Raw genomic sequence first — 13722 nt, 5'->3', positions numbered from 1 at the left:
GATGCCTTTCCAGCCTCTTCTCCTGCCAAAATTAATATATTACCCTCTTTTGCTTCCCTTAAGTGTTTTAGTCAATCAGTTTTAAGTGAGTTTGTCAATGGTATTTTCCATTAGACTGAAAAACAGAAAGATTGTTCTAGCTACTGTCGACATTAGGAAATATTTAGTCCCTCGAACTGAATATTCTGTGCGTAATGTTATTCCATTCCATGAACCTGGCTAAGCAATTCCTATCCCTTCTGTTAGTTTCTTTCTAGCTCATATATTTACTATTATCTCTATTTCTTTCTGTGCTTAGTCAAGGAAAGCAAGAAGCAGACATTTTAATCATAAAGTCCTAAGGCACTGTCTCAGCACTAGTATTTACAAGTGTTCTTTCATGGATCATCCTGATGGCTCAACTATTGCACAAGCAGAACTCCATCAAGTACTTTATAACTGAGCTTGTAACTATGATGCTCGTTTCTGGAGTTCACTTCCTAAACCATGAAGCATAAGCTATCCTTATTTTTTAACATGTTCCTTAACTTCTTGGTTCTTATGTAAATACATGCACAATTAAGCCATTGAACTAAATGATCTTCCTGAATCCAACACTTGAGAGAAAGAGATGGAGGTAATCATTATCTGATTGCTCTGGAACAGCCTATAATTAATTCAATCCCCTCCATTTGAAGTGGATGGCAAAAATTGCTTCAGGCTTTCCTTTCTATTTCACTTTCTTTCTATTTTCCCCACCTTTCTTTAACTTTCCTTTTCCCTATAAGGAAGCCAATGTAAATTCTTTTTGATTTTTGTACCAAGTGCTTTTTCAAGAGTGCAAAATAGCAAGTAACTAAAAAACTCTGATGATTATCCAAAGAATCATTGTTTTATGTATATGTATATGTGTATGTATATATGTATACATATATATACTTACATCACTAATCATTAATATATCATTATATATTTGTTATATTAACTCACTTTATTAATAATTTTATATCAATGTGTTAACTCAGATCATTAATCATTTATATGTGTTAAATGTGTGTGTGTGTATCCAACTTCTTTTTTTTTTCAACGTTTATTTGTTTTTGAGACAGAGAGAGACAGAGCATGAACAGTGGAGGCAGAGAGAGAGGGAGACACAGAATCTGAAACAGGCTGCAGGCCCTGAGCGGTCAGCACAGAGCCCGATGCGGGGCTCGAACTCATGGGCCGTGAGATCATGACCTGAGCCGAAGTCAGATGCTTAACCGACCAAGCCACCCAGGCGCCCCATCCAACTTCTGAACTTCAATCCTCACTGACCATGTCTACCACATCCTGTCCCAAATCATTAACACTTCTGGGATTTCCTATTTCAGTTAATAGAATCATCATCATGTAGTAAGTAACTCAAGCTAAAAACCACACAGTAGCCTCTAAGTATTTCTTACCATTTATATTCAACCATTTGTAAGTTCTGTTGCTTTTATGTTGAAACCCTGTTTCTAGCCCCTTCTTCCCACCTCTTCAACCACTGGCTTTACTCTGTCTTTACTAATCTCTTACCTCCACATTTTCCTCTTGACTCATTTCTTCACTTGTAAATAGGGTAGTCTTCCTTTCCATCAATTCTTCATACTGCTTCCAGTTCTCTTTCTGAAACATGCATCTGCCTCTACATGCTTCAGAACATTTGGTAACTTTGCCTACACAATAAAGTTCAAAAGCTTTGTGTTTTCTTTAAGTATTTATTTATTTATTTATTTATTTAGAGAGAAAGAGAGAGTGCGCACATGTGCACATGGGTTGGAAAGGGGCAGAAGGAGAGAGACTCCCAAGCTGCCAGTGCAGAGCGCAACATGGGACTCAGTTTCACAAACCTCGAGATCATAACCTGAGCCGAAATCAAAAGTCAGACACTTAACCAACTGAATCGCCCAGGTACCCCCTACCCAATAAAGTTCAAACTGCCCAACATAACAAGTTCATCTCCTCTGCTCCCCAACTTACCTTTTGGAGGTCCTTTCTGGTCCTCAGCCTCACCCTATCCCTTTCTTCCTTCTCTATCACCAACCCCCTCCATGGTCAGCCTGTGCTTACATTTGTCTCTGTGTCTTTGTACATATCGTTCTTGTGGAAGAGAAAATGCACCAGACAATTTAGGGGGATAATTTCATCCAGGTATTGCAATAGGGAGAACATTCATTTCTGAGGAACATCTCAAAGAAAAGGAAGGAAGGATGGAGACAGGTGTTATTCTGGAATATGCTAGGGCAGGGTGGTCCTTTGAGGTTAGTCAATTTTGGAAGACAAAGTGGTAGGGAGGATTTCTTTACTATTACTGTGTTTTGGGGAGCAGGGCTCAGGTGAAGTTCAACATTGTCAACTCTATAATATTCTCTGCAAATGCCTGTCCCTCCATCTTTTATTGATCTTTCTGTCTTTAGCTCAGTGCCCTTGAAGGCAGTGGGCTTTCTTGTCCACTGGCTTCCAGTTGAGTTTGACAAACAAGAGGGATCAGCAGAAGGTATAAAGGCTGGAGGAGAGAGAAATAATTATTCCTCTTGTTCTTTCTCTGCCAGTTGTAGAGGTGGCTTGATTCTTCCAAGAACCCTCTCCATAGCTCTAACGTCTTCAGAACAGCAATGACACTGTTCCCTCCCTCCTGCCATCTTCCTTCTCTCCCTTAATCCCTGTGACCTATGGGTGTTTACTGCTCCTTTAGACCTAGAGATGTTAACTGCTTTCCAAATTTTCTAGTTCCTGGGAACGTCACAATTTCTTATTGGTTTCTTTTAACCCTGCCCACACTTCTGTAACTAGTCCCTTTATTGAATTAGGTTCAGTTAAACCTGTTTGAGTGTTCTCTCTGTTTTCAGCTCAAACTCTGACCTGTTTAGTCCTTCAGCCTGGAAAGCTTCCCCCGCTACTCTGCCTAGGGCATGCCTGCCAACCTTTTAAGACATAGTTCACGCAAAGTCTTCTTCTACATCTTCTTCTGGGCACTTGTAGAAATTTGAACATATATTGTGATGAAATTATACCTTTGTGAACTATTTCCTCCTCTGTACTATGTTGTTGGTCCATCAAAAGACATGATTTATGCCCCTTGGTGTTTCCAAGCCCGTAAGAGTGCCTGTACACTAAGTATTTGATAAATATTGATTGAGTGAATAAGTGATTAGAGTAAATTACTCTTCAGCATAAGTGAGAAATTTATCAAGAAGGATGGCAGTGGATGATCATTTACAGTCTTTTGCCCTATAGAATAGTCTTCTTGTGGAAAAAATATGGATTAAGAAAACTAATGAAAAAATGGTGATTATTAGATCATTCCCATTTTCTTTTTGGTGGCAGGAATATCTATTTGAGCACAGTATTTATTTTTTAAGTTGTTTTTAAATTAAAAAAAAAAAACAGAGAGAAACCAGACCAACTAGTGCTTGATAAATATCCAAATCAAAAAGACTTCTGTCCGTGGAGCTTTTCCAAAGAACAGGCAGAGATGCTTGGGGATATTTTGTTTACTTCACTGTGGCATGGGTACTGCCTTCCCCAGGGTGTGATAATCAGGGCTGATCAACAGCCAGCAGAGCTTGGAACCACTTGTTCAGTTTCATTGACCTATAAACCGCTTCTGATATTTCTCTTGTAAGACTCACTTTTTACTTAGTGGATGTGAATGTGTGTATTTATTTATTTAACCTAGGTTCATTTAATACATCTATTATAAAATCAGACTTGGATTTGGAGAATAAATTTTAAAAAATTAATGAAACTGAGAACTATACCATTGGTCCAAGTCAAGAATAAAGCATGGGTTTTATTGTGTCCTTTTATGCTTTTGTCTGTTTTTTTTAATTGGTCATAATCTCCACAGTGGCACTGTATATCCCATTAAATTGCTTTGAAATATTTTGGCTGTTTTTTTGCTGCTTCATTTTTAAAAAAAAAATTTTTTTTAACGTTTATTTATTTTTGAGACAGAGAGAGACAGAGCATGAACGGGGGAGGGTCAGAGAGAGAGGGAGACACAGAATCTGAAACAGGCTCCAGGCTCTGAGCGGTCAGCACAGAGCCTGACGCGGGGCTTGAACTCATGAACCGCGAGATCATGACCTGAGCCGAAGTCGGACGCTTAACCGACTGAGCCACCCAGGCGCCCCGCTGCTTCATTTTTAAATCCAGGTGACTGACCATAAATTGTTTTCTACTTGAATGCATCATATTTTTAATAAATATGTTTTAAATATAGAAGTTGTTTGAGGCATGCCTGCCTAGAGTTTTGCTTTTCAAACAAAGATAATTTTTGAGAGTAAAAGGAGGCACTTTTAATAATTGTATCAGGACAATAGGCTTTATAAAAGTGGGCAGTTCATGACAACTGGCACATATGCATGTCCTCAAGTATATCCCCCACCACTTACCATGGTGTCTAAAATTTCCATCATTATGGTCTTATTTCAGATGTGAAGATTCTGACTCCAGGGACCCACATTCTAAATTATGGATAAATTATATAGGAATATAAATACATTAATCTATCACCAGCCATTAACAGTGTACCAAAATATAACTAGGTGACCTGGTCCAGACATGGCTCTAGACCAGGAGTCAGCAAACTCTTCAATCAAAGACCAGCTAAGTAAATATTTTAGGCCTCGTGGCCTATATGGTCTCTGTTGTAAGTAGTCAACTACACTGTTAGAGCAAAAGGCAGCCATGGATAACATTTAAATTAATGGATGGGCTCTGTTAAAATGAAACTTTATTTATAAAAACAGATGGTGGGGCAGATTTGGCCCACAGACTCCCTTGCCCACTCCTGCTCTAGAGGAATGAGAAGCATGCTGATCAGTCGGCATCTCCAGAATTGTATCACTTGCCTGCTCTTCATCTTGCTGTCCTCAGCATGGACCAAGGCGCATGTGCATGTCGCCTTAATAAGGACCCACTATTCTGATGACTTTGAGGGTTCATGGATGGGTGAGTCTAATCTCAAATTGACCTAAATTTAGAAAATCTGTAAGGAGATTCCACCGGCACCCCTAGGTTCCCGACAGTTTGGTCTAGACTAGGATTTCTGAGGTAAATCCATTCTAAAATGGACTTGGAGCCCTTTATAGTCAGGTCACCTGGAACCAGACTAACTTTATACACCTTATGGAACTGGGTCTGGGGCTTCACTACTTTCTTGATCTTATCTGGCTTACAGTGATTAGTGGGTTTGTCCTCACAGTTTCAGTGCTCTGTTCATATTTGACCACTGTCTGGATGTGATCCAAGCTTCCTTCTCTTTTTTTCTTGCGTTGTTTGCTATCAGCTGGAGGCCCTTAAATATTGTATTTCTCTTACCCACCATTCCAGAATCCCTTCCTATGCCTCTGAAAAATCCTCTCTTATACTAATGTTCAAATGTAATTAGTTTTACATAAGCAAATTTATGTTGTTTCATGTGTAAAATATTTTTATACACTGTATACATTTTTCAAGTATGTAAGTACTTTATCTCCTGTCTGTTTATACTTTTACTCAATTAATTATGAAGAGCACTTAAGCCACCTTTCAGCAAAAATGCGAAAATTCATAGTGAGCAGATATTTTCTGAGTGCTTATTAGGTACCAGACACATGATAAAATGAAATGCAAAATTTCAAATAAAAAGGGAGAAAGAGAAATAGATGTTATAAGCAAAACAAAACAAAATCAACAAACTCAAAACCAAATTATGCTGCAAAAAGATAAAACTTTGAAACTAAAGCTTTGCTCTGAGCTTCCTAATAGCTAAGGTAAAAAAAAAAAAAAACTTAATACATTTTATAATTCTGTTTGTTTAGCAGAAGGAATCATGTCAACTGATCAAGAAAATTTTCCTGACCCTTAAGTTTAAAAATTTTTCCCCCTTTAATATATTATTTAAAGGTTAGAGACCTTATTTACTATTTTTCATATCTGTTTGTCATCCAGTACACATCGATATGTATTAGGTAATCAATATTTAACCGAAGACCAGTCGATATTATTCTCATTTTTCTCCTACAGACATGAGAACCTATGAATTATCATATAAGGTACAAAGTAAGGGAACATAATCTATAATGCTGCCCTAACTTCTGATACCAATTATAAGTTCAAGGGTTCCCAATACTCAGGCTCAACAATTTGCTAGAAGGGCTCCTAGAACTCATTGAAAGCTGTTACATTCATGGTTATGATTTATTATGGGGAAAGATACAGATTAAAATTAGCCAAAGGAGAGATGCATAGGCAGAGTCCAGGAAGGTTCTAAATGTGGAGCTTCTAGTTGTCCTCTCTCCATGGAGTCATGGATATCATTACCTTCTCTCGGTAATAATATGTGACAATGTACATCATGAAGTATTGCCAACCAGGATGGTGACCCAAGCCTTGGTATCCAGAGGTCTTTAATGGGGCTTAATCACCAAAAGATATTTGACAACCTACATAACTGACCTCAGTCTCCATTCCCTCCAGAGGTGAGCTAATACCACATGACCCAAAGCGACCCCCCCCCCCCACTACCACCACTTTGTGTGGCTCAATTACGTTGTTACTAACTGGCTGGTCTAAGGTGTCCAGGTAAACAGAGACACTTTTATAAAGGCTGGACATTCCAAGGGCTTAGCAGTTATCTCCCAGCAATTGAGGACAAAAGCGAGACGTTTCTTTGGGTAAGGTTAATTCTTTATTACACATGGTCAACACTATGGTTCATGAATCCAGTGTCTGCTTTGATCAGGATGCCACGGACTGGTTTATTGGGGGACACAACTAGTACTCTCCATGATATGGAGTGCTAAATTTGAAAGATAATCCTTGACTTTCCCTTTATTCATTAAACATGAATTTAGAAAATAAAACCAATAAAATAAAATAAAACAAAATGTTTGACCCTGTTCTTCTTTATAGCATATGATTTATATTGAAATAAAAAGTTTCAACATTTTGGAAAAAAGTGTTTCTTCCTTTTGGCAGCTTTAAAAAGTCCTATACATTTCAGGAGTTCAAACACGGACATTTCATCTAGAGGTATTTGTTTGTTTTAGCCATTCTCTTTGTCATTCTAGATCTCTAAGTTTTATAGCTTTAAAATTCCAAGATATTCTATTCCATTTCTTTTAAGTGCTATCTTTCAGTGGGTTTTTTTTAAAAAAAAAAAACACAACATTTTTTAAAGATCTTTATTCTCTTTTAATCTCTGAACATCCCCCAGGTTTGTTTTCTTAAGATGTGGAAAGCAGAAGTTCACTTCTTATTCCAGGAAGCACTAGTTTTGAGGAGCCCAGGGTAAATTAAGCTCCCTACTGTAAAGTAAACTCCATGCACGCAGAGATTTTTTTGTTTTACTTTCCCACATGTGCCCCCAGTGCCTTGCTTTATTTGACACATACATATACTCGGTATGTATCTGTTGTGTCAAAGAACAGTTTTTAAAAAGTTAAAAACCTAACCCTTGCATAAATCTAAAGCAAGCATGTATCAAAGATTTGTTTCACTCATTAAAGAGAGAAACCAAGAGAGATAGTAAAGTTAGCCCTAAAATAGGCACTGAAAAATTGCTGGGGTAAGATTATTAGGTTAGATTTCTAAAATGGTTACTATCATCCAGGACAATAAAATTGTAACTATGGGCTTTTCTACTGCACAGAAATCATTTGTATTTCTACCCGGAGAAAATTCATTCGTGTACTGTCAAGCTGTTCTTTGTGGCCTCAATGACTCCCTGAGTGCCTGCACTCACCCTGCTTGCTTTTAACTTTTACCTAGTTATTGCCCATTTCTGGGTGCCCATCCTTACCTTGTGTGTTTCAGCGGTAAGCCTCCTGATGACTTTCCCAATTTACCCCTTCCCTCCTCTCCACGTTGACCCAGTTACATTCAAATTATCCAAAGGTTTCCCAAGTGCCACAAGCTACTTTATCTGTGACTCCAATGAAGGCACGGACCCACGAGTCCTTGCTGTGTTCTTTCTCTGCATGCAGTGACCAAACTTTTAGCTTTGGGTGACTTTATGTGACCCTCTGAGCATACCAAGCTCTCTAGGACCTGTGATAAACTCTTTAATTTCGCATGCCTTTCCAAGTATAATTTCTCAGGCTTTGTCAGAGTGATCCTTAATAACCCCACAAGGGGGACTTACTCCCCATTACAACCCAATTTGCATTACTGTCACTTTTTCAGAAATTAATATCTATCCTTTTAGAGTTGCAGAGTATTCTAATCAATAGTAAAAAGGAAGCCAAATGAAGTATTCCTAGTAATGTTGGAGAGTTTAATCTCATCTGTCAGGTCAGGGAATTAAAAGGTATCTCCTTTTTGATTTCCAAATGCAGAAACGGTTAATAGTTTATTGGTAATTTGATTGGTTGTATATTAGGTCAAGTATTTTACTTCAAGCTACTTTAAGTCTGTTTATTCAAATTCAGGCATTTAATAGATACTCAAAATATATTTATAGAATTGATAAATAAAGGCAGAGTTTATCTAAGTATTCTGGCTCTGAAGGAGGCATGTCCAAATAATGTGGTGTTGCAATACCACTTTTTTTTAATGTTTATTTATTTATTTTGAGAGAGAAATAGAGAAACAGAGAAAATAAGCACAAGAGGGGGAGAGGGAAGGAGAGACACTATGCCAAGCAGGCTCCACACTGTCAGTGCAGAGCCCCACATGGGGCTTGAACTCATGAAACTAACCATGAGATCATGACCTGAGCCAAAATCAAGAGTCAGATGCTTGACTGAGCCACCCAAGTGCCCCCACAATACCACTTGCTCATGTTTACAAAAGCAGTGAGTAGTGGGGAGAGTGGGGCTGTAGAATCAGACTGATACAATTCAAATCCCAATTCTGCAGGGTATTGGTTATATGGTTTCCAGGAAACCACTTAACTTCTCTGAGCCTTAATTTCCTTTAAATAAAGTGAGGATAATAATATATACCTTACCAGCATGTTGTAAACACTGATACCTACATAAAGGATTGGTTATAATTGGGCAAATTGCCTCATACACATTTGCAGCAAAAAGGTAAAATATAGTTGTCTTAGTTCAGGCTGCTATAACAAATTATTATAGAATGGGTGGCTTAAAGAACAAACATGTATTTCTCACAGTGCTGGAAGCTGGGAAGTCCAAGATCAAGGTACTAGCAGATCTTGTGTCTGGTGAGGTCAGTTTTCTTGGTTTGTAGATGGCCACCTTCTCATAGTATTCTCACAGCAGAGAAAATGAGAAGAAGCAAGCTGTGTCTGCCTCTTCTTATAAAAGCACTAATGCCTATGAAGCTTCACCTGTTGACTTGATCACCTCCCAAAGGCCCCATCTCCAAATGCGATCACAGTGAGGATTAGGGCTTCAACCTATGAATTTTAGGGGACACAAACATACAGTCCATAGCAACAGCATAAACATGATAAAAATAGGACATGAATTTTCTATCATCTAACAAAATAATAGAAAGAAATCACATATGATAAGAGATCAAAGCAGAGACTGAGGACTAACTTCTCCTTTTAAAATCTGTGACAATTTTCCATTAGGCAAACAGAAATGAAATGTTACTATTATTTACCTTATTATTGTTTTAACTTTAAAAATTATTTGGGGTATAGTTTGAGGGATTTATTATTTGGTGATAGGAAATAGTTTCTTTGTAGCTTGCTAACTTTTGAAACCCAAGAGTATTGCAACTGGATGGTGATTTCTAAGTGATTGGTTTCTGTTTAAGTCCTTAATTCAGGTAAATGTTCTGGTTATTTTTGCTGTGTAACAAATAAACCCAGAATTTAGAGGCTTAAACCAATCATGTTATGCTCAAAGGTCCCATGGATCAGGAATCTGGAGAGGACATCACAAGGATGGCCTGCCTCTTTTCAGGTTGTCTGGGGCCACAGTTGGGAAAACATGGAGATCAGGGGTGACTTCATAGCAGGGAACTAAAATCATCTGGTTTATTCACTCATATGTCTTATTCCCAGGCTGGCATGACTTGAAGACTGGAGCTTCTTGCCAGAGCATCTATATCATACCTCTCTATGTGGTTTTTGGCTCCCTTTCAGCATAGTGGCCTTAGGGTAGCTGAACTTCTTACACGGTACCTCAGGCCTCTCGGCCTAAGTATTCCATCAGATAATGCAGAAGCCATATTGGCTTTTATGACAGTCTTAGAGAGCACACCACATCCATTCTATATACTCTAGTGGTCAAAGTGGTCAGAAGCCCACTTAGATTCAGGGGGAAAGAACATAGACCCTACCACTTGGTTAAGAGGGTGGCAGGGTCATATCGTAGCAGAGTGTGGGATAAAAGGTATTGTTGTGGCCATCTTTAGAAAATAAAATTGGTCACAATGAATGATTTTGTAGAGGCCCAATTCACATTAGTATATGAAAAGAAATGTGTTCTGTAGTTATCAAGGGTATTTGCTTGTAGTTGTTCTGTTGTCACTGCCCTGCATTCAATGAATCACACACAATTTTCTTTGTGATGGGCTTTTCTTTTATCTTTTCCCTAATGTTGCATTTTCTTAGTTTGGGTTCATTACCTCACTGATAAAGCTATTTTAATATTTAATCTATTCCCAGTTTCCAAATCATTTTCTCAGGTGCCCATCAATTCCTCATAAGTGGCTAATTTAAAAGGCCTTTGAAGCATGACTGCATCTAGCTAAGGCAAGTCTAAATGTCAACCTTGGAAGCATCCAGTGACATTCAGATGACTCCTCTCAGTGTAAGAGACTCATTTTTCTATCATGTGGTATAGCTTGTCAAAAGAGGGCCAGAAATGGTGCTTTTCCCACCCAAAATTTTTAGTGCTGTTGAAAGAGCTGGCACTCTAGAATCACGCAGACTTGCTTTAATCCCAGGTGCCCCAGGTAGTTGTGTGAAATTCAGAAAGTTTCTTAAAAATTATGGAGAGGTTTCCTCCTCTATATACTGACGATAAAAGTCTCTGCTTTCTAGAATCGTAATAAGGAACTTAAATAGTCCAAGAAGTTTCTGATGTACAGCTGGTTTATAGTAAGAACTCAATAGTAGCTAATAATAAGAAAAACTACCTTTACTTTTTCTGTGTTCATAATTTTCTTTCAATGTAATAAGTCTTGACCAGGTTCTTGCACCCAGTATGCCAATTTCACGAGACAGGTGAAGGAGGAAGTGTCCACACTAGGAATGATCTTTGAAGAAGACAGCTTTCTCTTCTTTAGCCTTGGAACAGAGGTGGTGGGGGTTGGTGGCAACAAAATGTTCACCTGAGAACAATGGTAAACCAGGGAAGGCAACTTTGGGAGCCTGGGGTTGATGGAGGCCATCCTTTTCGAGTGGTATTTTGTCTCCTCTTTCTTCTCTATGGATAGTGATTGGATTGTTCAAAGGGCAATAAAAATTTTTTAATGTTTTCAATTGAGATATCCCTTGGCAGGACTGCCACAAGATAGTATACACCTCATTGTAAAAATATATACATAGTAGGGGTGCCTGAAGGCTCAGTCTGTTAAGTGTTCAACTTTAGCTCAGGTCATGATCTCACAGTTCACGAGTTCAAGACCTGCATTGGGCTCTGTGCTGACAGCTCAGAGCCTGGATCCTGCTTTAGATTCTGTGTGTGTGTGTGTCTCTCTCTCTGCCTCTACCCCACTTGTTCTCTCTCTTTCAAAAATAAATTAAAAAAAAATATGCATACATATAATTTTTTCCCTTATGTTCATTTGTTTTGTTTCTTAAATTCCACATATGATTGGGAAGAAAAAAAGAGGAAAACCAAGAACAGACTCTTAACTACAGAGAACAAATTGATGGTTACCAGAAGGGAGGTGGCAGAGGGGTGGGGGTTAAACAGGTTATGGGAATTAAAGAGTGCATTTGTCTTTGGTGTTTATATGGAAGTTTTGAATAAATTCTACACCTGAAACTAATACTACACTATATGCTAACTAACTGGAATTTAGATAAAAACTTGAAAAAACAGATACACATATTTAGTAAATTGTATAAAACTTTGTCAATGTAAGCCATGTTAGACATAAAATACAAAATGTAAGATAGAATTTTGTTCTTTTGTCCCTTGGGATTTCTCTACTTAAAATTGCTCTTTAATCTCCAATTATTGTAATCATCATTATAAAGACGAAAACTGCTTATTGAATTATTTTAAGCTGTAAGAAAGCTTTAATTGACTTGGATTTATGTCTTTTCGTATGGCAGGTGGTGAAGTTTACCAAATCCTTTGAACTGATGTCCCCAAAGTGCAGCGCTGATGCTGAGAACAGGTAGGGCTTGTGAGTTTCAGGTTTGTCTTTTGCCCCCTGGTCTTTGGTCCTTGGTGTTGGCAGCATTGTGTAATCCTGTGAGGATAGGAGTTCTTTCTTTAGATCAGCAAATGCAGCCAAATATCATCACTCTTCTATATTTCATGGCTTAAATAAAAACTGTTGCCTATGTATGTCAACTATTCTTCAATAGTAAAAATTTTTAAGAAACTATGGCTGAAAAATACATGTGTATACACTGCAATATAAAACTGCAAACAAATGAAGTCAAGTTTTAGATATTTCCTAATTACAAAGGCAGCCTAATTTTCTGCTTTATTCTGGCCCTTTGCTTCTCTCCTTCCCTTTTGTTTGTTTATATTTGGCCAATAATATACCCTTAGGAGAGTGAATCCCGTAATTCATTTTTGTTCCCATTGGTATCTCTGAGGTAAAAGTGAGGGGTGGGGACAGTCAGTGAATTTCTGTTAGCTTTGAACTGCCCTGAACACTAGTTGGGCTGCTACAAAAGAGGATTCTGTTTACTTTGGTCACTTCTAGAAGAAGGGCTAAACAATAGTGAAATTGACCAAAATGCAGAAATGTGGAGAAAGACAAGTAAAGCATTTATATGACAGCATGATGATGATAATGATGATGTTAATACTGATACCAGTGCTATGTGCATCACTGAATCACTTCCATTCACTGAGTACTAAGTATGCCAGATTCTGTCTAAAAGTTTTATATGCATTTAATCCCCCAAAATAATCCTATGAAGTCAGCATCATTACTCCTGCATGACAGAGGAGAAAACTAAGGTTCAGCAAGTTTAAGTGACTTATTAAAGGTTCTGTAGGCAATAAGTGGTAGCCACATCCAAGGACAAGGTCACCTAGATAAACCTCTCCTAGCCTCTGAACTTTAACCCCATTGCCACACATAATTTACTGCCTGGTACTTAATCTCATATAGTGAATGTCTGTTGGGTTAATGTTTCCCAAATCTGGCTGATCAGTCAGAATGAAGCTTGGAGAACTTGATAAAAACAATTCTCAGAACCCTCACTGAGAGATTTGATTCAATATGTCACAATTGAAGTCCTAAAGATCTTTAGATGTATTCAAAAGGTTCCCTGGGTACTACCTGCTTCAAGATGTAATATTCAAGGGTAATTTGATTTTATGTATCTATTATTGCCTTAAGTTTGGGAAATAGAAATCAGTACATTAAAATCGACACTTCATTTAGTTACTTTAATTTTTATTCAGTGCATGAAATTTAAAAGAGGTCTTTGCTACATACTATATAATTCCATTTATAGGGCGTTCTTGAAAAGGCAATATTATAGAAACAGAAAGCAGACCAGTAGTTTCCAAGAGCTGGAGACAGAGAGAGGGGTTTACTACAAAGGGACAGAGGGGAATTTGGGGATGTGATGGAATTATTCTATGTCTTGCTGTAGTGGTGGTTTATGAC

At 37.9% G+C, this 13722-nt stretch overlaps 1 protein-coding gene across 1 annotated transcript in view; it reads left to right on the top strand.

Annotated features, from left to right (window-relative positions):
- Nucleotides 1-13722, top strand: part of PDE11A (phosphodiesterase 11A) — a 367330-nt gene that overhangs the window by 149981 nt on the left and 203627 nt on the right. The window contains exon 5 of the mRNA XM_043577142.1: nt 12200-12264. Coding sequence (XP_043433077.1) covers nt 12200-12264 — 65 coding nt within the window. The remainder of the gene's footprint in view (nt 1-12199; nt 12265-13722) is intronic.

This window comes from Prionailurus bengalensis, chromosome C1 (assembly GCF_016509475.1).
Source record: "Prionailurus bengalensis isolate Pbe53 chromosome C1, Fcat_Pben_1.1_paternal_pri, whole genome shotgun sequence".
Lineage (NCBI taxonomy): Eukaryota > Metazoa > Chordata > Mammalia > Carnivora > Felidae > Prionailurus > Prionailurus bengalensis.
The sequence above is the reverse complement of the archived record's forward strand: the minus strand, read 5'-3'. Positions and strand labels throughout refer to the sequence as shown.